The 23,577-nt window shown below is 51.5% G+C and overlaps 6 protein-coding genes across 6 annotated transcripts; 2 read left to right on the forward strand and 4 right to left on the reverse strand.

The window, feature by feature from the left end:
* Positions 1 to 2,843: 2,843 nt before the first annotated feature.
* Positions 2,844 to 6,150, reverse strand: SMAC4_09688 (uncharacterized protein; the record flags this gene model as incomplete). The annotated part of the gene is made up of 3 exons (XM_003343130.2): positions 2,844 to 4,218; positions 4,298 to 4,926; positions 5,083 to 6,150. 3 exons carry the CDS (start codon positions 6,148 to 6,150, stop codon positions 2,844 to 2,846), a joined length of 3,072 nt encoding a protein of 1,023 aa, XP_003343178.2.
* Positions 6,151 to 10,478: 4,328 nt separating this feature from the next.
* On the reverse strand, positions 10,479 to 11,550 carry SMAC4_08033 (uncharacterized protein). The gene is made up of 2 exons (XM_003347418.2): positions 11,089 to 11,550; positions 10,479 to 10,882 (listed from the first exon to the last, which is right to left on the reverse strand). Exons 1-2 carry the CDS (start codon positions 11,467 to 11,469, stop codon positions 10,493 to 10,495), a joined length of 771 nt encoding a protein of 256 aa, XP_003347466.2. The 5' UTR covers positions 11,470 to 11,550; the 3' UTR covers positions 10,479 to 10,492.
* A 186-nt stretch (positions 11,551 to 11,736) lies between these two features.
* Positions 11,737 to 13,843, reverse strand: SMAC4_08034 (uncharacterized protein; the record flags this gene model as incomplete). Its single annotated transcript, XM_066090729.1, has 4 exons — positions 11,737 to 12,071; positions 12,206 to 12,775; positions 12,851 to 12,914; positions 12,990 to 13,843. 4 exons carry the CDS (start codon positions 13,841 to 13,843, stop codon positions 11,931 to 11,933), a joined length of 1,629 nt encoding a protein of 542 aa, XP_065945463.1. The 3' UTR covers positions 11,737 to 11,930.
* Positions 13,844 to 14,560: 717 nt separating this feature from the next.
* SMAC4_08035 (uncharacterized protein) lies at positions 14,561 to 16,477 on the reverse strand. The gene is made up of 2 exons (XM_003347420.2): positions 15,138 to 16,477; positions 14,561 to 15,081 (listed from the first exon to the last, which is right to left on the reverse strand). Exons 1-2 carry the CDS (start codon positions 16,405 to 16,407, stop codon positions 15,047 to 15,049), a joined length of 1,305 nt encoding a protein of 434 aa, XP_003347468.1. The 5' UTR covers positions 16,408 to 16,477; the 3' UTR covers positions 14,561 to 15,046.
* A 268-nt stretch (positions 16,478 to 16,745) lies between these two features.
* Positions 16,746 to 20,934, forward strand: SMAC4_08036 (uncharacterized protein). Its single transcript, XM_066090730.1, has 3 exons — positions 16,746 to 17,432; positions 17,513 to 19,684; positions 19,912 to 20,934. Exons 2-3 carry the CDS (start codon positions 17,600 to 17,602, stop codon positions 20,200 to 20,202), a joined length of 2,376 nt encoding a protein of 791 aa, XP_065945464.1. The 5' UTR covers positions 16,746 to 17,432; positions 17,513 to 17,599; the 3' UTR covers positions 20,203 to 20,934.
* A 492-nt stretch (positions 20,935 to 21,426) lies between these two features.
* On the forward strand, positions 21,427 to 22,011 carry SMAC4_08037 (uncharacterized protein; the record flags this gene model as incomplete). Its single annotated transcript, XM_003347422.2, has 1 exon — positions 21,427 to 22,011. One exon carries the CDS (start codon positions 21,427 to 21,429, stop codon positions 22,009 to 22,011), a length of 585 nt encoding a protein of 194 aa, XP_003347470.2.
* Between the last annotated feature and the right edge of the window lie 1,566 nt (positions 22,012 to 23,577).

Below are 23,577 nucleotides of genomic sequence, written 5' to 3' on the forward strand. Positions count from 1 at the left end.
AGCTTGCAAGCGCGACTTTCCATTCACGTTAGTCCAAGTAGACAGTTTTGTACTTGCTATCGCCTCAAACACGAGCTGCTACCAAGTACATAGGTACGGCGACCTTGGTTAGGCATTCCCTTTTTTTCTTCTCTATTTTGACTCTCTGTTTTGACTCTCTGTTTCCCTCCTTCCTTCCTTCCTTCCTTCCCCAAAACCACTTCATCTCTGGGAGGCATATCAAGGTGGTCCTTGGTCCTCATTTCACTTTCTGATCCTCAACAACCAAGACCGTTCGCGGTTATTACCAACCCTTGCTCCCGATGTCTAATGTTCTTGACGCTCTTCCCTACTCTTCCTTGCTCTTCCTTGCTCTTCCTTGCTCTTCCTTGCTCTTCCTTGCTCTTCCTTGCTCTTCCTTGCTCTTCCTTGCTCTTCCTTGCTCTTCCTTGCTCTTCCTTGCTCTTCCTTGCTCTTCATTGCTTTTCACTGCTCTCCAAACACTTGAACACTGAGTGAGTACTTATCGGAAGACTTAACTTCCCCACACGCACCAAAGCCTTAGGCGTACGCATCAGATTTTTAGCTTAATGCTTATATTATACGCAGTATTTGAATGTTGAGCCTACAAAGAGGGTGTAGTTGTTCTTTAGCGTGTGAAATCTTTTTAAAACATTTTTGTTTTATCGGTCAAGGGCGTTTGGTCAAAAAAAAAAAGAAATTTGATAGGAATTTCTATAATTTTATGTTACGATCCAACCAAAGTTATGTAAGCTAGCTAGCTAGATAGACCAATCAGATTGGACCCGAAGGCCCGAAGGCTTCGGGTTCCTGGGTCCGTAGTATCGGAGGACCCGAAAGGTTCGGGTCCTCAGGTCCAGTACACCGGGTCCAGCGAAGAGCAGTATAAAAGAAGGCCGGGAGGCCTTCTTTTATAAGGCTCTTCAGCAAGCAATAGCTATCACAATCTACCAGTACCTTTCGGCTACTACTTCGTTACTCTATTGTTCTATCGCAGCGATAATACTCCTGTGCTTGTAACGGTTCGTCACACTTTAAAGTAGGTAGCCCTCTCGTTTTCCTAAATTTGCATGTTCCAAGCCCAAAACTCTGCCCTTGTCATAGAAGCTGTGCATGCATGCAGGCCGAATGCACGATGCTAGCGTGGTGCTTGATAGACCCTTCTTGCGTGATGTTTACCTGCATGATTCAACGTCACTCAAGTCAATTTCGTCTCCTCTTGACGGTCTTGTCTCTTCTCGTCCTCATCTGTAATCTCCCAGCAGAGACCGCGGGCGGGAGAATGGGGCCTGGGAAACGTGCCAAAGGCGCGAGTGAACCCTGCGGGAAACTCGTTAAGCGTGGGAATTTCGGGCTGAGTCGAAGGTCTCTGATCCCCAGAACGGGGAGCCTCTGTCAGGAGATTTCTTGCTTCGGCTGGAAGGTACTTCTTCAACCTCCGCTTTTTGTCTGGGCGTCCAGAAGCAAAGTGATCCGTCGGTGGAGGAGTTGATCTTGAACGAACAACATCGCTAACATCCTGGTGCAGCTTGTCCAGGATCCCGTCCCTTCTGTTTCGCGCCAAGTTTCCCTGGCTATAAACAGCATCCTCTCTCCGCCACAGGCCAGCAACATGATCGGCGATGCGAGTTGCGAACGTGGAGCAGCGAGGTATCCAATGAATCTCAAGCTTACAGCCATGTTCGAACAACCAGCGAGATTGCCAAATAATTGTGCGAACTATGGGAAGAATGTGATCTTTGCTGAATGGCAAATCGGGTGTTCTCTTACGCTTTCGTTGACCTTGGATATAATTTACCGCTAGTATGTTGTTCTTGATGTGGTGTTGAGAAAACTCCGAATCCGTAAAAATCGTAGCCGTCGATTTGACAGGGTGTCACACGGACATTGCCCACACTCCTGGGTTTGAAGTTCAATAGAGCCTCAATGCTTGACATCAACCCAACCTCGCCATACAATGCCAGCCTTACCTCAACCAGACTATTCGGCCAACAGGCACGGCTGTCACACGGATATTTGCCGGTGACATTCATCAGTCAAACTGCCGACCAGAATTACCGACAGAATGCCACACGGACATCCGCCGGCGACTTTCATCAATTAAACCACCGACCGGAATTACCGACGGGCAACTGGACGAAGGCTGGCATTCAGAAGATCTACTTGTAGGCAGATGAACTAGATAGACTCGCGCCGATGCCTGGCACACAGGGCTCGGTACGTACCAACCTTCTTTGGTATAAGAAGGCCTTAACGCCCGACCTTCTCATGGAGGTTGAAAGAATCAACAAGACCTTCGAGACCAAAGTAGTTTATCAGCTGAATTGAACTCTTTGTTCCAAGCCCAGAACTCTGCCCTTGTCACACTCTCCTCCTCCAGTAAGGCCTCCTCCCGTCTCCTTACTCGGTGAACTACCCTGTTCAAGTCCACCGTAACCCTCATGATGTTGTGGCCGTGGCCAACCTCCACCTTTTCCCTCAGTAGAAACCCTGAAAAGTTGTCAGCAGTACAACCCGCTTGATATCCTTCTCACTCCTATATACAAGCTTAGTGAGAGGAACATCATCTATGAGAGTAGCTTTTTTACAATGGTTTGGATGACTGGGGCAAAAACGCAATTTCCAACTTTATGTTCAGCCTTCCGTCGATTCAGATGGCGTAGTTCTCGTGAGGGTTCTGCATATCTTATCTCGTAAGTTATTCTCGGTTTTTGAACGCCTCCTCTTCAACGACGTCTTAGTTGCGGCTGATGAACCTAATTGAAGCGGAGCTTCAACTATCGTGGAAGTAATTTCATCTGGCGAAGAATAATTGAACGACGATTCGATTTCTAACGATGAACCTAGTTGTAAATTTCAGCAAACTTGACTATTAGTTGATGCAGGGAGAAGTTACCTTGTACAAGTTGTAGAGATGCTATGTTCTTTACGACAAGGAGAGATTTCGCGTGGGACGAGCCTAAGGCTGCTGAATAACCAGACAGCGCTCGCTGATACATCATTTCAGCCTCCTTCAGCCGGCCCTGATCCGAGTAGAGAATGCCCAAGTTGTTAACTGTATCGAGAGTCGACGTATGATCCGGTCCGACCGCCTTCTCGTAGCCTTCTAGCGCTCGCTGATACATTGTTTCAGCCTCCTTTAGCCGGCCGTGATCCGAGTAGAGACGGCCCAAGTTGTTAACTGTATTGAGAGTCGACATATGATCCGGTCCGACCGCCTTCTCGTAGCCTTCTAGCGCGCGCTGATACATTGTTTCAGCCTCCTTTAACTGGCCCTGATGCTTGTAGAAAATGCCCAAGTTGTTAACTGTATCGAGAGTCGACGTATGATCCGGTCCGACCGCCTTCTCCCTGCCTTCTAGCGCTCGCTGATACATCGTTTCAGCCTCCTTCAGCCGGCCCTGATCCGAGTAGAGAATGCCCAAGTTGTTAACTGTATTGAGAGTCGACGTATGATCCGGTCCGACCGCCTTCTCGTAGCCTTCTAGCGCTCGCTGATACATTGTTTCAGCCTCCTTTAGCCGGCCGTGATCCGAGTAGAGGTTGCCCAAGCTATTTGTTGCATGACCCATGGTAATGTCTTCCATGTTGCACTCTCCTCCTTCTAATTTTCCCATCCACCGTAAGCACCTCTCCGCATGAGGGAGAAGTCGTCGCTGGAGTACCCAATAATTCTTAGTCGTAATGTGAGGCACTGAAAAACCTATTAACATTACCGCTAGCCGTAGAAACACTCTCTTCCGAGAGTCATCTTGTATATGCGATATCCATCTATGTACTACGGGATGCATACTGTAGTTGCTTTGCTCGGACTCTCGTGCCTCGATCATAGAGTAGCGGAGCAGCAGTCTCAATATGTTGAAAAACTTAACCTCGTTGCATGCTATATCGCGGAGCCATTTGGGCCATTGCTCCTGGTCATTTATGGCCACTTGCAGTAGACTGTGCCACATTTCTCTATTGTCGAGAAAAGCCCAAAGCCGGAGCAGATTCCCAGCGTTCTTATCCCTCGTCTCGATTGCGTTGAACGATATCGTCCACGTCGTCCACACGCTGCGATTACCGTAGTCTGGCAGGCTGGAGTCCGTATTCTGGAAGAGTTCATCCCACTGCTGCTCATATAGGCGAATATACGAAGCGACATGAAGGTTTAATTCTCCCATATATGCAGCGGCTTGCGCGAGTGCAAGTGGCAGACCTCCTAATAAATGTAGCAACCTTTTTGCATCATCATCCATCACTGAATTAGCGCGTTAGCATCAGCTTTAGGGCTGAGTCTCGTAGTGACCTGGGATACTCACTTAGTTCCTTCCCGTACCACTTCTCGAATATTTTCTTACTCAAGTCTGGGTCAGCAGATTCAATGCGCTTGGATTCGCCAAGCTGTGCTAGCTTGGACAACCGGGATGTAATCAAGACTGCGCCGTGGTCACTCGGAAGATACTTTCGAATGTCATAAGTGCCCGATATTTCTCCTTGCGTGTGATCCAGATCAACGTTATCGAAGATCAAAAGCCAATCGACATTATCATCTTTTGCGAGCCACTCTTGTACGTGCTCCACAATATCGTTGAGATCGACTTCATCGCCTGTTTGTGGACTTCTGATATTCTCAGGAATCTGGTCTTTTGGTATCCTCTTTGCACAACTGGCAAAGCTTTGTTTAAGGCTGTCTTCTGATGTGCTGTCTAGCCAAAAGATGGCACTGAAGGCAGCTTGGTAGTGCAGTGCAAAGTTGACAGCTAGTTGAGTTTTCCCAATTCCGCCGAGCCCGTGAAGAACAAAGACATTGCGCCCTTGTTTTTTCTGGTGGCAAGGAAGAAGAGATTCCTCAATACCAGTCATATCAGAGGGTCGAGGCACAAAGTTGTTTGACATCGGCATACTCCGAAGAGAGAATTTGACTCTATAGTGACCCTCTTTGGTCTGTTCGATGTGAGTTTTATCGTGGCGAGGATTGGTAATGCGCGAGTCCTTTAAGCGTTGCTGATCCTTCTCTGACATTTGCTGCATCTCCTGGTGCCTTGCAGAATCACCAAGCGGGTTCATAGCTTCTTGCGGACCATGTGCGTACCAAGAAACCCTTCCACTCCCTGGGTACTCATCCAAAACAGCCTTCGCAACTGATGCAGCAGTAGCCGCCGCATAGTCCTGCCACATTTTACTTTTGTGGCTGTCAGCGTAGTCACATACCCCTTTGATCACAATAGAAGGCAGTTCGTCCCAAGCTCCCGCACCCTCCATCTCTATGCCGATGACTTCTTCCGCAGCGAGAGCATTGCGGTGCTGCGCAGAGCGTATGACACTGTCTCCGGACCCCATACGGCCAATGTGTATCTGAGGAAGCGGGGACGATCCTTGGGCACGATGTCGAGTAAGCCTTTGCCTCGGAACCAACCAATTGCTGTCGCAGCCGAGTTCATCACACTCAATTTCCCGGGATCTCTCACAGATAGAACCTTGTGTGTAACAGCCGCAATCCAAGGTAGGGTCGTGATGTTTATGTTCGTAAGCATCGTCAAAAAGTTTGTCCTTGTCTACTCCAGGGTATTTGTATTTGCCGGTTTCCCGCTTTGGGTCCGTATCATCTTTCTCCTGAAGCTGCCGTAGGTACTTTGCAGCTTGTTCTTCGACCTCAGGACAACCATCGTCTCCCAGCGACCTAAGCAAGCTCCGAATATTCTTGTTCGGTCGGCCGTACACATGCTCGGCTTCAACCTTGGCCTTAAAGTGATCGGAGTGTTGTCTTCCAAAGTCGCGGTGAATCAGGATGTTGCTGATAATGATGTCGCCAAGGATGACTTCCTGACTCTTCTTGGGGAATGGCACCCCGGCGCAAATGCCGACGATCAGGGCTAGGGAAATATTGGGGTAACCGATTCGGATGGCGGTAGCTGCACCGGCAGCCGGGACTTTGCCCATGGTGTCAAGAAGGACAATAACCACATGGAACCTCCCGATCCGCCCATGCGTGTAGATGTTGCAGTCCCCTTGGGCCCTAGCATATCGGTGCCGGTCACTGCCCCTTCCATCCCAGAGATCGTCGAGGAGTAACAAAACAGCTGCTCGTTCCTTGGGTAGTGCGCAGAGTATCGCAATCTCAAAGCCGTTTTTGCTTGCAGGAGCGGCGTACTTGAGATCGTCCCCCATTGTCGTGGAGCGGGTGCCTTGTCTGATCCGATAACGACGACACCAATGCTTATCGGTTTTCCAAACGTCCGTATCAATCCTCGCGTTCAAAATGGTGATCTTTTCGGTGTCGCGCGATGAACGAGATGTCTGGCGAAAAGAAAGTTGGACTCTGACTTCCACCACAACCGATGGGAACTGAGTAGAGGTATCGGGCACAGCCTCTTCGGCGCAGCTGTTTTGCAAGCAGAAGACTCATCAATAATCGCGTTGGGTACATCGTTGGGCATAGGTGATTGGGAGGCCCAGGGCGCCAAGCCCGGAAAGGAAAGGCGTTGGTCAGCCTTTATTGTAATGGAGAGCTGTTCTGAGTGGATGGGTAAAGAGGAGAGAGCATCAAATTGGGAAGATGGTCTTGATTGGATGCTTGCTCGCTCTGATGCCCTTCACATCACGTGGTTGAAAGTCACGGTAAGCTTCAGGGAAGAAAGTACATTCAGGAACGGTGAGGTGAGAAAAGGATGAACTTTCCGAATGTGAAGCCTCAAAACGAAATCCCAAGATTAACACAGCGGGTTAGGGTTACCGGCGAGCACCGAGAGGAAAGTTTTGCCCAGGAACGTAGAACTGCCGGGCGGCGCGTCATTCTGTTGAGATAATATCGATTATAGCCGTAGCTAGAGTTCCCAAAAGAGGCTCTCCATCGCGTTTGGTCCTCGCCATCTATTGCTAAAAGATTGAGCGTCCCCAAGTATCTCGGAGACCGACTGAAACGCGATTGTATTGTAAGCGCCGAGAGTCACGAGGGAAACTCACCAAAAAAGGAGCGGGCCCGGGGTGGGATCAATTCGGCGTGGCGCCCGCCGCGGCCCGCCGCGTCCTCGGAACCGTCTCATTCCACCACCAACCCCTGGAGATGACGCCTCAACGAAGAGAATCAGACGCAAGGAACAGAGGAAGGCTAACACCATAGAACTTGTACTTGGTATTCGGAGGGGAGGTTGGCCATGGCTTCGGACTACAGTAAGAACCTTCTGCAGTTGCTAACACCCCCTTTTGCTAAAATCCCCCCTTTTGCTAAAGATTTGGGCTGCCCGCATTCCCTTTAGTGGTGAAGACTGCTAACTGCTATTTGCAACGCTGATGGCCCGAATTTGCAAAAACAGGGGTCTGATTTTGGTGGGAGAGGACACTTATACCCTTGTACCGAGGGGACAGCTGCCCCCAAGGTGGCCCACTCTTTTAGTCTATGGCCAGTCATCCAGTGGCTGGAAGGGCTAGGTGTGGTCTGTGCACCAGCACCTTCTTTTTGCAACCTCCCCCCTTTTGCAACGATTTTGGGCTGCCGGAATTATTTGCAACTGCAAGAGTTCTTACTGTAGGTAGTCTATGGGTGTGCTGCAAGCCAACCGCATATTTATGACGTGCTAGAATGGAAGGGCAGAGGTAGGCTGATGCAGGCAGATGAAGGTAGGTTAAGGTAAGTACATAAAGGAGGTCCATTGTAATTCAACAAGACAACAGCGAGAGACTCCCTTGACACATAATTAAAAGACCCGTTTATACATAAGCTTATAAGGCCAGTTCAAATTTAAAAGTAACCACATACGACCATACCCACTGGAAAACTCGGGATCCCGTCCGCTCTCCCATAGATAAGCCAGTGAGGGCCAGACTAGTAGTTGGCTCGGTGACGACCAGCGAATCCCTGGTGTTGTATGTTTTTTTCTTTTCTTGGTAGGTCATTTGCATCCTTTTTGCACAACGGTCCAGTTATACTGGTTTGGCGAGTTGTCGTATGCTCATATGCCCAACTCTGCCTGCGCTTTGTGTATTCGAACCTTGTGATGAGAACTAGTGGTCTATCCTCATTATCTCACTATCGGTAATTGTGTGAAATAAGAGTCGCATTTTTTCAAGGTTGGCTGCCAAGGCCCCTTTTTTGGGCACTGAAGGACGCTAGATGCAGCAGCAGAAGGCCGCCGCAGGCTTTGAGTGCCTGGGGCACGGATTTGTGCACGGAACATTGGAATAGCGATAACTATGCAAAATTATCATTATATGAAATAATGAATAACATTCAGTATGGATCGATCTCTAGTTAAAACTGCCCAAGTGTGAAAAAGGCAGGTTTCTGAGCTTGGAACAAATAGTTCAATTCCGCTGATAAACTACTTTGGTCTCAAAGGCCTTGTTGGTCCTTTCAACCTCTAGAGGAAGGCTGGGCTTCAAGGCCTTCTTATGCCAAAGGGAAACGGTACCTATCTAGTACGTACGGGTCCTTGTCACCTGAGGCTCCAAGGCATCTAGCGATCTGCATACATGTAGGTCTTTCTCGTATGACACCAGGAGTGTGGCATATGTCCGTGTGACAAAAGGCTTGAGAGGATTCAACAAGGCCTTCGGGACCAAAGTAGTTTATCAGCGGAATTGAACTACTGTTCCAAGCCCAGAACACTGCCCTTGTCACAGTGGTACCCGCTCCCCCTCAGCCGTCGTGTGTTGGCCCGCTCATACCTTTTTCTCTTGCCCCTCCATGTTTCCTTGACATTGCAACTAGCGTCACAAACTTGCAATCTATATCATTGCCCCTTTAATACACCACACAGTCATCACTTCGGTCACTTGGTGGGATTAGCGTTTACAGCCCTGTTAAAGTCCTTCCTAGCTCCTACCGGTAGTGAGTTACTGTCACACGGACATTCGACAATACCACTAATCTCCCCAAGAGCCGCACGGCTGAACCCCAAGCCTTGCCACACGGCTGGATGTCTCAAGCAACTAGGCTACACTCACCTTCGGGAAGTCTGTTCCTCCAACGGCACGACTTACCCGGAATCCCCTCAGTACCCTTAGCGCCTTCGGCGTATTCCAGCCAACGACACAACTGCCGCCTGCACTGCCTCCACGCTAGGCCGCGCTAGCCAGGCCATGAAGGAAGAACACTGAAGGAAGCTATTTAGGAAGACCCACATGTAAGCACAATAGTGCACACTAGATAGATGCATTGTGGCTTTGCGGCCAGATTAGGCCGATAGGAAGATGTACGTACCTATTAGAAGGAAGGAAGGCTTTGGCATAAGAAGGCCAGGAAGTCCAGCCTGAATGAAAGGCTTGAAAGGATTCAACAAGGCCTTCGAGACCAAAGTAGTTTATTAGTTGAATTTGAACTACTGTTCCAAGCCCAACACTGCCCTTGTCACACCACGGGGCCATTTACCACCAATTACTTGGTGACGGAACATCTGAAACCGGTGTTTATATCCCCCGACCCTCAACCTACAATTCTTCATCACATGCGGCGACAGTCCGCCCAGTCATCACTTGTCACTATGCTCGACTAAGCGAGAACTGAAGATTTGCGATGCGCAGACGAAAGACATCGTGGGGAATTGAATGATGGTTCTAAGCGGTGGACCTGCCAATCCAGCATCGACCGCCACCCCACGGAGTTGTCCATAACAGCCGAGCATCAAACGCACCCGAATGCATCACCACGACAACCTGCCATATTCCCACTTCCCAGAAAAGGATACAAGTGACGGAACCCGGCAACTCGATTGCTTAGGCGGTCGGGTATAGTTGTGACTGCACGAATACAGAGGTCTACACCCCATCCTTTAAAGTACATCGAATATCGCCGTCATGAAGAAGCCCGGAACCAATTTCCTAGACGGTGCACATGCGCCAGACTTTTACAAAAGTTGTTGCGATTCAGATATCGCCAAGTGTCCAACGTGGATTTTCGCTTCGCTTGCCGGTCCTCGGCCCGTGTGGCCCGTGCATCTCCCGGGTGAGGCCGTTTTGGCGCCCCACCTTTCCGGCATCCGGCCGGCATTCCGGTATGGTGATGTTACCGGTGAACGCTGAAAGGGGGACACATGGTGTGTTTTGCCACAAATAAGTTCTTAAGACATTAAGCGCAGGATAAATTGAATGCCTTTTCAAAACATGAACTTGCTCATAACCGACGACCTAATTGTTGAAAGAGTTCTTCTATCCATGTCCGTCAAATCACGGTTAACACCCGAACACAGCTAGAAACCATTCACGCTCTACTCAGGACAGATTTAGACAGGGATATATAGGGAAGGATTTCATTCAGACATGGGCGTATATACATACACTATTATCACTACATCAGACCATCACCCACCACCTAATACCAAAGCCCACAAACCAGCCCCCTCCCAATCCGTCTCATCATCTTGCCTCCTGCCTCCATCTTCTCCTGCCCCCTCTGCCTTGTCATCCTCTCTTCCCTCTCTTCCCTCTCCTCTCTCGTCTCCATCTCCATCTCCAACCCCTTCACTACCTCCTCTTCGTCCTCTCCCGACAAACTCGCGATACTGGTGCCGGGTATTCACTTCTTCATCTCGCTTCCATGCCCCATGCCCATCCCCTCCTTCATCCCCTCCTTCATATCGCCCATCTTCTTTCCCATCCCCTCCTTCATGTTCTTCATGCCTTCCCCCATCTTGTGGCCCATGCCGCCGGATTGCTTGTTGCCCGATTCCATGTGCTGCTGCTTTCCCATGTCGCCAGAAGACGAACCCTGGGGCATGTTTCCCGAGGAAGACGAAGACGACTCGGGCATCATCTTGGCGGTCTTGCCTTGGGTCATGCCGCCTTGTTTGCCCATTTGGGACATCTTTTGCTGTTGGGCGGATTGGGATTGGGAGGAGGACTGAGGCTGGGAAGACTTTTTCGAAGATGAAGACTGGGGCATGTTCATTTTCTCGTCGTCGTGCATCTGCGGTTGAGGGTGTTAGTGTGTGTGTCGGATGTAGATGGGTGGATGAAGGGGAGAAGGGATGAGAGTAAGGTGATGGAGAAGACGATCAATAAAAAACGCCTGGACGAAATGCCCAGAGGCGATAAATAACCCAAGTAACAAGTGAGAGATAACGAAAAGAGTGAATGCAACACTTGAAGAACGGAATGGAATCATCAACATACATGAGCCTGCTCCTCAGCGAGGTAAATCAAGTCATGACCCTCCTCCAAAGCGAGATCGGTGTATCCGGGCTCCTGCTCGCCCTCATGTCTGTTATGATGGGGGTGCTGGCCCATGTTCTCCCGGTGCACCTGCTTCTTTCCGTGTTGAGGCATGTTGTGTTCGTCGTGGTGATGGTGGTGTTGTTGACGTTCGTGATGATGCTGATGATGCATGGAAGGAGCGATGATGGTTAAAGGAAGAGGGAGAAGTAGGGAGCACGCAATCGGGGAGAATGATGAAGAGAGAGGACGACCTTCATATACCGCTAGGTAGAGACGCAAGAGTGGATGGGAAAAGCTTGGACTGAAGATGTCATGTTGACGGTGGCGTCTGGAGAGCATGTACGCGGGATGGACGTCATTGCTTGAGGGGTTGGATACGAGAACTTTGACGTGTGATACGAGGTCCGTGGGTACTAACAGCTGTGCACGCAAATTGGGGAAGGACTGTTAGTACCAACGGAACTCGAAGCTGGGAAGAGCTTCCGGAGCTATGGCCCATGGGTCACTTGAAGCCGAAACAGTGAGGGACAAATGACATCGATGCTGATGTGGATCCAACTCAGGTGCTCGTGAACAACAATGACAAATGACCGTATGCAAGTTTCTCGGCGGTTGAGAAGGTCAGGGTGATTTGCCATCGGAGGCAGCCCGTCTTTGGGGTCTGAACAGTTGAGAGAGGGCGGCATCATGAACTTCAACATGAACTGATACACGGGTAATGAGAGATGGTAGAAGAGGGGACAGTGCCTGGGACAGTACTCCAATCGTTTTGCGGATTTTTGGCACATCTTGACAGTATTCTAGCCAGACTTGTCTTCCTCCAACTTGCTGTGCCTGTCTGTGACAGTGAAATAAAAGTCGTCGTGGAAAAAGATATGATAGTTGCGGCTCTTCCACGGTTGCGTAGGGTCAGCGAGCTGGAAGTCGAAGTTCCGAATCAACTGTTTACATGCCGTGTTAGCATTTTGTTGTCACACGCCCATCGCAGACCCCAACTTCCACGTCTAGTCCGTCATCCATCCACCAACGTTTGTCCTTCCTCCCCGGCGATCGAAGAAAGTAAAACAAGACTTACCTGGCAAAAAACCTTATTCAACTCCAACATCGCCACCATCTTCCCCGCGCACTGCCACCTCCCATACCCAAACACCATCTCCATCACACTCTTCATCTCCCTCCTTCTTTCCGCATCGCAACCCTCCTCCTCTAACCACCTTTCGGGTCTCCAAACATCGCTATCAACCCCAAAAACCTCTTTATTCCTCTGCATCGCACCAAACGTCGCCGTAATCTTGGTTCCCCCCGGAATAAACCTTCCGTCGCGGGTATGGTCGCCCTCAGGCGGCACGATCTTGAAGGGCAAGCCGTCAAAAGGTGGGCGCATGCGGAGAGATTCGTAGATGACTGCTTGTAGGTAGGGGAAGGCAAGGGACTCGGAGTTGGTGATGCAAGGATTGGAAATGAGACCTGAGGCGATGCGTTCGTCGATTTCGCGCTGCAGGCGGGTGTAGGCCCGTGGGTTGGAGCAGAGGTAGAGAAGACCCGACCGAATACCGGTGGCCGTGGTGTCGGAGCCAGCGAGGATTTGGAAGATGGATTCGGTCTCGCATTGCCGCTGGGTGAGGCCGCGGCGGATGAAGGAGCCCTGTTGTGGTTGGCAGGGGATGGTTAGTGAGAGGACAGGAAGGAAGGGAAAATGGAGGAAGGGGGAAGAACGTACGAGCATGTCCTGCTGATCTTTGGCATCAGCAGCGAAGCGTTTACCGACAATCTCGCGAGCGACCCTATTGTATGCCTTGTCAGTCATCTCTCTTCCCGATCAAGCCAGCATAGACAAGGAAAGAAAGAAAGAAACTGACTTCATAATCAACCCCATCCCTTTCGGATCCTTTGTCGTCGGACCAAAGATCTTCAAGAACAACGGGTTGCTCAGAATCTTTCCGATCATCGGAATCGTCGCACCCATGGCGTTTCCATAGACCAGATTGTTGACCATGTAGATATACCCAAACACGTCCTCCTCCTTGGTGATATGATCGAACTCGACCTGGAACGCCGTCTTGCAGATGACATCCAAGGTGAAATACTGAGCCATCTGGCCGAACTCCAGCCTTTCCCTCCCAATCGGTGACGTGGATCCCTTGGGTGCCGCGTACTTGGCTCTGATCTTATCAACAAGCTTGCTGATGACGAGGTCAATATCCTTCTCCACGCCGGTGTTATCTCTGCCTGAGTAGCCGGGAGCCATCTTGCTCTTGAGCTTGTCGTGCTCGACAGTTGAGGTGGTGCTGAACATATTGTCGTCGTAGGGATCGAGACGGTTGAGTTTGTACCAATTCGACCGGACGTAACGTGAGCGCGCACCGGACATGCGCCGGATCAGCTCGAGCTCGGTGGTGATGAGGTCTGAAGGACCGATGCGCACGGTGGAGGGGTAGCCGGGCTCGACGCCGCCGTACTTGTCTTGGGCGGCGTGGGCTGCTTCGCCCATTTGGCCCGAGTGAATGATCTTGAAGATCCAGAGGTAGGAGAATTTGCCGAGCCATGGGCCGTCGAAGTGACGAAGGCGGTACCAGGCGATGATGGAGGAGGTTATGTAGTAGAAAACGAGGAGGACAAAGACAGCAATGACAATGGTCTTGGGAGAAGCATTCGTGAGATGAGAAGGGTCGAAGAAGCCCCCAAGGGAGGCCTTCGTCGGAAAGAGAATCATGTTGGGTAGCTTGTCGACTCTGTAGTCGTCCCTTTGCTGGAGAAACTCGACCCGGAGAATAGAGGCCGAGCTGTCATGCTTTATATTCCCTGCCTGTCAACAAGATATCATGAATTTTTGGTTTTCACAGGCCCGGCGTACACCCGCTCGGGACTTGTTCTGTGTAGCACACACCTTTCCGTATCATTAGTCTCGGGTAGAAGCTAATGTAGCCGCATCGACTTGTGAACTGGATGTTTAGTAGGCAGGGTAAGGTAGTAGCGCTGTGGAGTTCGAACCCTGACGATGGTTGTTGCACGAACGAAACATCACGGCCTGTCTAGACTTGAACCACTTGGTCCACAGTCAAACAACTGGCCAATCCAGCGAGATGATCGTCGCTCCAAACCGGTGCCGGAGTTTGTTCCCCGCGCACCTTTGCGGTGATTCGTCTCAACCCATTCGGCGAGCCTTTTAAAGCAGTGATGGTTTTTTCTAGCTTGCTTCAGGAGGTGGAGGTGGTGGAGGTGCTTGTGATATGGAAGAAAAAATCGACAGCAAATGGAGGCTGATCTATTGATGCATGGGAAGGCGCGGACCGAGCCTAGGGTGGTACCGGCAGGGCGACCAAACAAGCTTTTATCTAGCTTTTATACCCTGGCGACATCAAGATATCGGTACAGCGTTTGCTGGTTGCGAGTTGAAGCATCTGATGCTGACATGGTCGGTTACATTTCTGGCCAATTATCGATCCTCCGGCATCTGTCTGGTGTGGGTACATATGTAGCTGCGTACGCTATCTTGGCAAGATAACACAAGATTGGACAAGTTATAAGAGGAAAACATTGTATGTGGATGAAGGGAACATTACTACTCCTAGCGTAGATGCCCGACTTGGGAAGTGAAAAGCTCATCACGGGTCGTCGTTGCGGTGTCGGTCGCTGCTAAACCGAAGCGGAACAAAGTCCGGGACTTGTGGTTGGTCGGAGTGGAGCCGGCGACGTGGTGTGTTGTCCCATGAAGACACTACAACATGATATTGGATCCAGACAAGGGGAATAATTTGCGTTTGCATGTGTGTGTGGATGATCAGAGAAAGACCAACCTGAGCAACGGACAAAAAACGGGAATAATGGCACGAAATGCGGGACTGAATGGGTTCAACGGTGGAGAATGGGTATCGCGGCTTTGACATTTGGAAGAGAGAAAATGAAGAGAATAAGCTTATCCGAGGAATGTGCACACGGGCAAGCGGTATGCTGTGGAATGTTAGCAAGCAGTCAAGAACACGGGACGTTGAACGATGGAGACTTACTATCAAGAGTCCAGTACCTCCTCTTGACACCCTCCCATCCGTCCTTGTCGGCCTCAGCCAGTTCTTTCATGTCGACAGAAATCTCCTTCCACTCCACGTCCAGGCCGGCATCAGCAAGGTGCATCTCAGCGACCTTGGTGTAAACATCGTAGCAAATCTGACGATCAGCTCCGAGACCATTGAAGAAGCCAAAGACGCCGTTGGAGTCAAGCAGACCAGGGATGTACTCGGTGAAAAACATGCGCAGCTGACCGTAGTCCTCGCCGAAGGTGTCAAAGTAGATGGCATCGTAGACATGGCCCTCCTCCAGCAGCTGGAGGCCAATCTGCTGCCACTTGCCCTCCCAGACTCTGTAGGCACCAGGAACAGGTCCGCTCTCTTCCCAGGTGGAATCGAACTTGGATTCCGGGGTGGAGATGTACTCGAGAACTTCGGGATGGGCCTCGATGATGTGATGGACGGCAGGCTTGGTCTCGGCGAACATGCCGTCAATGATACCCATGCCGAAGCCGATGTTGAGGATCCTCTTGCCGGGCTCCTTATTAGGGAGAAGGGCGTCAACGCTGCGACGCATGATATCGGTTTCCCAGGCCATCATGACACCGTTTCCGGCGTCGTCGACCAGCTTGCCGTCGGTGTAGGCAACAGTGGACCGGAGGTACTTGTCGCTGGTGACTTGCTCTTCGAGATTGACCGCAGGTGGTTGGAAGATAGCAGGCTTCTCTTCCTCAGCATTCGCCTCTTCCTTTTGCGCAACCTCGGCCTCTTCCGCAGCGACGAGCTCAGGAGCTTCCTCGCCGTCTTCAGCCTGGACCTCGTCACCCTCGGCCATCTCCTCATCCTCATCATCGCTATCCAAAGCCTCATACCCATCCATCAGACCAAATAACATCTCGGCCCTCACACCAGCGTTGACGCAGAGCTCATACAGCTCAGGCCTGTTCAGACGAGCAGCAACACAGCCGGGAGTCTCGTTGTTGTTGTCAACGTCATTCCAGATGGCACCCCACATGAGCAGCTCAGAGACGGTAGCCTTGGCTGCTTCAAGGTCCTCGGGAGTGTCATCTTCAGAAGGAGGACCGCATGAGCGGATGGCAGCGTGCAGGGGAGACTCGCCGGTCTTGGGGTCCTGGCCTCTGGCGACTTCGGGCGTGTCAATCAGCTGGTTGACTGTCTTGACATCATGGGCCCAAGCTGCTGTAAGCATGCGCTGGATCCCGGGAGGGCAATCCTCCGAGATGCGGACTGATATCGAGTCGTTGTCGGACATCGTGGCTGGTGTTTGAGGAGTGATGTTGACTTGTTGATTGAGTGAGAGTGAGGCCGTCAAGTGTCTCGATTGGGCAGTTTATTTTTTTCAGTGGGGCTTGCAGGTTGAAGGACTCAGGGTTGGTGGTGATGAAGTGAACTATGGATAGGGTTATGTGTGATAAACACTGGCCGGCTGATTACAGTGCAATTGTTAGTGCTAGGCCGCTGTGGCCTATGTAGCTGGAAGATGATCTGATCTACGACATTCAACTGCACCTGGCGACTTCTATACAGATTTTCCCAATTATGAACTGATCAAAGCCTTCTCAAGAATTCATTACCATGTTCATCCATATGCACTGCTTGCAATTTCTTGTCTGGACTCTGGAGGAGTTCGTTCCATCTTCACATGACAAAGATACCGTACTACCAGCGTGCTTGTCCGTCGTTAACAGCTTCTCACCAGTAACAGGCCCTTCCCTGTTAGCGCACAGCCCACTACAGTGACGGTATCACCCCACTTTGAACGACACTGCGGTCCAATGTTTGATCCCCAGGGTAGGGCTTGATTGGCCAATGGCAACAGCCGTCTGTGGAACGTGCCTTCATTGTGACCTCAGACCGCCCGCCGCTAACCAAGTCGCCCTGTACACGTAGCATTTACTAACAGCTCAGCGCCGACAGCTTGCAGCGTCAGTGCTAGTGTCGCGGCCAACTTCTGTTATGCTCAGTTCCATCTTTTCGCCTGGCAAGTCTAGCAAGTAACTCCATCCCAACAACAAACCACAACCACGAACCACTCGACAACCACATGTTCGCACTATTGTCGCTTCTCCCTGTCGTCACATTCTAGAGGGTCCATCGATACTACCGAGACGACAATTGGGTATCGACCAACCGATTACCGCACGCTCCCTCCCTCCCTCCCAGTTCCCATCGACGTTCCCGTCGCTACTTCGACCATTGACTACCAGGCCGAGTCACACGATCTTTCTTCTTTGCGCGAACGATATCTACTCCCACTGTCCCGCCATCTAGAAACAGGTACGAAGCTACCCATCACGGTCTCCGAAGATTCATTTGGCCCATACCCCGCTCCCATGCTAATCGTCCAGGATCTCAAGACAGGGAAACAGACGTGGCGCTCGACCAAGTATCGATTCTCCAACTCCCCCACCAAACCCCGTCGAGTACGCCCAGGGCTTATCGTCATGAAGTTCGGCGAGCAGCTGCGTTCCAGCATCATCCGCGAATATCAATGGTACTACATCGACTATGATGGCCTCAAGGCCGACCTGAAGCGCCCCAGCGGCACCCCCTCGGCTGCCTCCAATGGCAACGGCAAGGACAACACCGGAAAGAAGTCGAGGGGCGAGTGGACAGAGGAGGATGAAAGTCGCTTCGTCAGCAAGCTCGAGTCCGAGCTCGACAAGGTCCATACCAAGCAGCAGGTCAAGGCCATGGAGATCTCGAGGAGGATAGCTGTCAGCGAGCGCGAAGTCAGAGACGTCGTCACCCGCTTGAACGAGCGAGGTTTGGGCGACGATGGGCCGACGGAGGAGGAGTTCATGCTGCTGGAGGAGGATCTTAGCGATATTATTGCCGATGTCCACGATCTTGCCAAGTTCGTCCAGGTCAACTACACCGGTTTCTACAAGATCATCAAGAAGCACGACAAAATGACGGGGTGGCGGTTGAAGCCCGTATTCGACACACGTCTCAAGGCGAAGCCATTCTACAAGGAGAACTACGATGCATCGGTCGTCAAGTTGTCAAAGCTGTACGACTTGGTCAGGACAAGAGGAAACCCCGTCAAGGGCGACAGCTCTGCTGGTGGAAGCCAAGGCAGCTTTATCCGACATACCACCAAGTACTGGGTGCACCCCGACAACGTCACCGAACTCAAGTTGATCATCCTCAAGCATTTGCCTGTTCTTGTCTTCAACCCTAGCAAGGAATTCGAAGAGGCCGACACTGCCATCACATCCATCTACTACGACAACCCCGAGACATGGGACCTATACGAGGGCCGATTGAAGAAGACCGAGGGTGCCGAGGCCATTCGTCTGCGCTGGTACGGTGGAATGCAAAACGAGACCATCTTCGTCGAACGGAAGACCCACAGAGAAGACTGGACCGGTGAAAAGTCCGTCAAGGCCCGTTTTGCGCTGAAAGAAAAGAACGTCAACGCCTACATGCGCGGCGAGCTTCTCCCCGCTGCCATCTTCGAGAAGGCTCGTAAGGAAGGCAAGAAGTCAGAAAAGGCCATTGCGGAAGACGAGCGTCTCGCCTCCGAGATCCAGTACACCGTCCTTAAGAAGGGCTACAAGCCAGTCTGCCGCTCCTTCTACCACCGCACGGCCTTCCAGCTCCCGGCCGACGCCCGTGTGCGCATCTCGCTCGATACCGAGCTGACCATGATCCGCGAAGACAACCTTGACGGTGTCCAGCGCTCCGGCGACAACTGGCGGCGCATGGACATCGGCATCGACTATCCCTTCTCCCAGCTTCCTCCCAGTGACATCGTCCGTTTCCCTTACGCCGTCCTCGAAGTCAAGCTGCAGACGCAGCTCGGCCAGGAACCGCCCGAGTGGGTGCGCCAGCTCATCTCCAGCCACTTGGTGGAAGCCGTCCCCAAGTTCTCCAAGTTCATCCACGGCACCGCCACCCTCTTTCCCGACCGCATCCACCTCCTGCCCTTCTGGATGCCCCAGATGGACGTCGACATCCGCAAGCCGCCCACACACAACTTTGGCATCAAGCGTCTCGAACACTCCACCACGACCAGCACTTCCGACGTCGACGAAGATGACGACTACGATTCCGACGACGATAACGTGACCGCCACCGGCAGCCAAGACAGCCAGAACGGCGAGACCAGCGCTCAAGGCTCTGCTAGGAATCGCCGGGCTCGTGGCGGTCTGACCGCTAACGATGTGGAAGACCAGACCGTTGAGCGGGCTTCCAACGAAGACACCTACCTGTACGATTCCGACGATGAGTCCGATGATGAAAGGCTCGAGGTTGCTAGGCGAGTTGGTGGATGGACGTATTACTCCACCCTTTGGCAAACACGCGCGAACGCTTTGGCGAGGGGGACATGGTCAGTTCTTAAGGCGATGGCTCCTGTGCCTAGAGCGACGGAAGTACCTAGGAACGCAAGGCTGGAGAGTTTGTTGGGCGCGGGCGAGATTCATCAGAAGAGGTTCAAGGCGCCCAAGGGCAAGAAGATTTATGTGCCGGTGAGGGTGGAGCCCAAGGTGTATTTCGCTGCTGAGAGGACGTTTTTGGGATGGGTATGTTTTCTTCCCTCTTTCTTTTCTCTTTTTCCTTTCCCTCCTTCTCTTCCCTCTTTCTCTTCCTGCTCTCCCTTCCCTTTTCCATCCCCCTTCCTCTCCCTTCCTCTCCCTTCTTTTTCCCCTCCTTATCCTTTCCCCTCCTTATCCTTTCCCCTCCGTATCCTTTCCCTACCTTACCCCATCCCCCCCTCATGGACTGCCAACTAACACTCCACAAAAAACAGCTCGAATACTCAATCTACATCGGCACCATAGCCGTCACCCTCCTCAACTTCAGCTCCAGTGACAAGGGCGGTGGAAGAGGCTCCTTCTTCGCTGCCGGCGCTTTCACCTTGCTGGCCATCATGTCGCTGTGCTACGCCGTGGTCATTTACCTCTACCGCAGCCGCGCGATCAGGACGAGAAAGGCGGCCAAGTATTACGATAAGTGGGGACCGAGTATCCTCTGCGCGTCGCTGTTTGTGGCGGTGGTGTTGAACTTTGTTTTTGAAGGGAGGGGGAGGGGGGTTTGGTGAGCTGGTAAGGGTTGGTAGGTTGGAAAAACAAGCGAAGGAAAAGGGAAGACTGGGTCGGGTTTGGGGCTTGTTGGGAGTTTGCGGTGGTAGGCTTGGAAAAGAATGAGGAGGTTTGGATCAACGCATTGGGATGAGCATAAGATTGGAACGAGCATGAGTATGACGCAGAGGATATGTTGCATGAGTTTGGAATCATGAGAAGTTTGGATATCGCGTATATATCATCAGTATGGATACTCGCACGGGTTGAGGTCGAACATTGGCTAGATCAGCGGTTGCTAGGGAATTTGGATGCAGTCAGCGTAGTAGTCATAGTGTAGAGAGCATGGAAACAACCCGGTGGATCTATAAAGTGGTTTCGATGGGTGTTGACGAGCGTGAGTTGCGACTGGAGTTCCCATCTGAAATGGCAAGAAGGGACTGCCCTGCCTGCCGGTTGCTTGGCCACCTAGACGGGAGGCACCTCATTCAAGGAGGAAGAGAAGGCAGGAAGGCATACGGGCCACACTCGTGGCTAGAGGTATATAAGCGCCCCTTCCTTACTCGGCATTCAACACAAACCCAGCTGGCTGGTAAACTCAATGGCTCCGTGGTGTAGTGGTAGCACAGCCCTTGACGTTTGCTCCTAACCAAAGGTAGGGGAAGGAAATACAGCGGGACGGCAGGCCTCAGATTTGACCCCGAGAGGTGGCGGTTGAGTTTGTCGGCAATTATTTTTTTTTGGACATTTTTACTGTTTCAATCCGTTGTCATCCACAGCAGCTCCCAGCTCTTTATCTATCGTTGGGCGTATCTTGTAGTGTAGTTCGTGATTCCTATGAGCATCGTGAGGGCTGGTAATCTGGTGGTGAGAGGTTGCGACCGTACCTTCCGACGAACTGATTTACTCCGGCCTGTCGTCACCCCAACACAAGGCAACCACGCTCCTTCCTCGTTTGCTTCTCACATCGTCAATGACGCGGCGCGAGATATTCTTCTGCCCCGCCTTCTTTCTTTCTCGCACCTGCTCCCCGCTGGCAATTGCTCCTCCCTTTCCTTCTTCCCTTTCCCTTTTCCCCTCTCTCTTCTCGCGCCACGTCTAATCCATCAGGTAGGCCCAAGATCTCTACACACGATCGCAACTCTGATCGGGCTTCGTAGAAGATCTACGACCACGTCTCACACCAAATTTACCCTCCCTTGCGCAGATCAGAATACTAACGAGAGTGTCACCAAGCTTCCAAGATGACGACCCCTCCTCCGAAGAGATCCCCAAGCCCGGGCTTTTCAGCCAACCTCGACGACAATCATGAAGACAAGCGGCTCAAGATCGACGAAAATGTCGAAGAGGCACACATCCCCCCTCCTGTTGGCCCTTTTTCCTCCCTTCAACCTCAAGATTCAGCGCCAAGTGAGCCTGAAGAACATATCCCTCCCTTGCCCGCTTCGCCGCCGGCCCCCGATGAAGAGCTCCCTGTCCGAGATGGCTGTTCCACGTCACCGAGTGGTGACATCCGCATCCCCCTGTGGCAGAACGAGACCCGCGCCTTTAATGGCGAGATCATTGTCTCCCCGACCTCAAAGAACAGGAACAAGAAAGCCGCCGCACGCAAAGTTGCCCGGCAGGCGCAAAGTGCCCCCTTGGTGGTTGATGGAAAACCCCAGTTTAATCTTTTTGTCGATGGCTCCCACCAAAGCGGCGGTATCACTATCGCACACCAAACCTCCGGACCCCGCCCTCAAGCCCGCTTTGCCCGTGGTGGCTACGGCGTAGTCTTCCGGAACCCGTACCATGGGCAGGGACAGGGGCAGGGCAGGGGGCGTTGTTGAGTTCGACCATGGCCATAACAGCGATGACATTGCGTTCGCTTCGCTTCCTGGCGCCTAAGAAGATAACTTGAATGCGAAAGAAGACATCAACATTCGCTCCTGGCGTTCATGCCGCGTCTACTCCTCCCGCCACTCAAAGATGGCTGCCCTCTCGCAGGCGCTCGAGACTGTGGCCACTATCGTTAAGCGCCAAAAAGCCCTCTTCCGGTGTTTCAGTCACCATATTTACAGATAGCAAAGACAGCCTCAACCGCCTCCACCGATCTCCCCGGCCCCTGAGTGATAAGGACATGGCCAAGTCCGACGCTCTCTCCATGCCGCTATTGCGTACAATAATTTAGCAGTCACACTACCTCACCGAGGAGTGGAACTGCGAGATTACGTTGCGGTGGTTGCCGAGATGCTGTGTGTTGGCTCACAAACTAGCTGATCACGCTGCGGGGTGGTGGAAGAACGGGGATGCGCACGAGAGTGGTGTTCATGATGGAGCAAGTGGTGGAGTCTTTTTTTAGCAGAAGGATAAGTCTTTATGGCGGAGGGGTGGCATGCTTGATGCTTTGCACGAGCATGTTGCGAGGATTGTTGACAAAATTAAGAGCTACCCTCCGCGCACACCCAAAATGAAAGTATTAGATGACGAAGTAGCCACTCTCGCACTTTTTCCTCTGAAATTATTTAAGAAAAAGACTTGGCTAGAATAGAGGTTGACAGTGGGTACTAGAACTACTTTGTCTTTATTAGTTTGCGGATAAAAAGCGTTGTGTGGATTGGACATTTATGACCTCAGTCAAAGACTAATTTAAGAGGAATATGTAATATACTGCAGCAATGAATGAACCTGCAGCCATTTATCTTTCTAATGCAGCAGAATTGATGTTTACTCGATTTCTGTTGGCCAATATGTGGCAGAGTGTCCAACGTGAGTTTGCGTGTCGGTTTGCCGGTCTTCGGCGGGTGGGGTCGTCTTGGCGTTCTATTTTTCCCGGGCCCCGGCTGCTCGCCCGGACCGAGGCATCGCTATGCCGCTTAGGTCGGTCCGGGTTCGGCGATGCACCGGCGAAGGGAACTACACCTAGTTAGATCTATATTCAAAGTATCTCCTTTTTATTCACGTTTCTATTAACCGTCGTAGCAATAACCCATCTTGTACGTTAAAAGACTCCAAAGTATGGAGGTCGAATAAGAACTATCAGTCCCGTCGCCATTCTCTACTCTCTTTTATTTGCAACAAACCAACAACATCTTGTTATTACTTACTAGTCATCGTCACACGTACCATCGTTGGAGATTTCCTTTCTGCATCACAACATATTGTACTGCGAGGGCTAGAAACCCCCACGCCCGACAGACTAGGTTAATACCGGTGGCCGATCTCTTTCATCGTTCCTTCCTTCGCCTTAATCTGTTCTTCTTTTATCAATACCTTATGGAACCAACTCACTGAGTCGAGCGTGCAAGTACCTACTTTTAGCAACTCTAAGTCCGCAGAGCTTGGCAGATTCAAAATACTAAAGCTATTCGCATACAATACTCTAGTCTAGTATCTTTTAGAGTCATTCTATTCTG

Source organism: Sordaria macrospora, chromosome 1, assembly GCF_033870435.1.
Source record: "Sordaria macrospora chromosome 1, complete sequence".
In the NCBI taxonomy this organism is placed as follows: domain Eukaryota; kingdom Fungi; phylum Ascomycota; class Sordariomycetes; order Sordariales; family Sordariaceae; genus Sordaria; species Sordaria macrospora.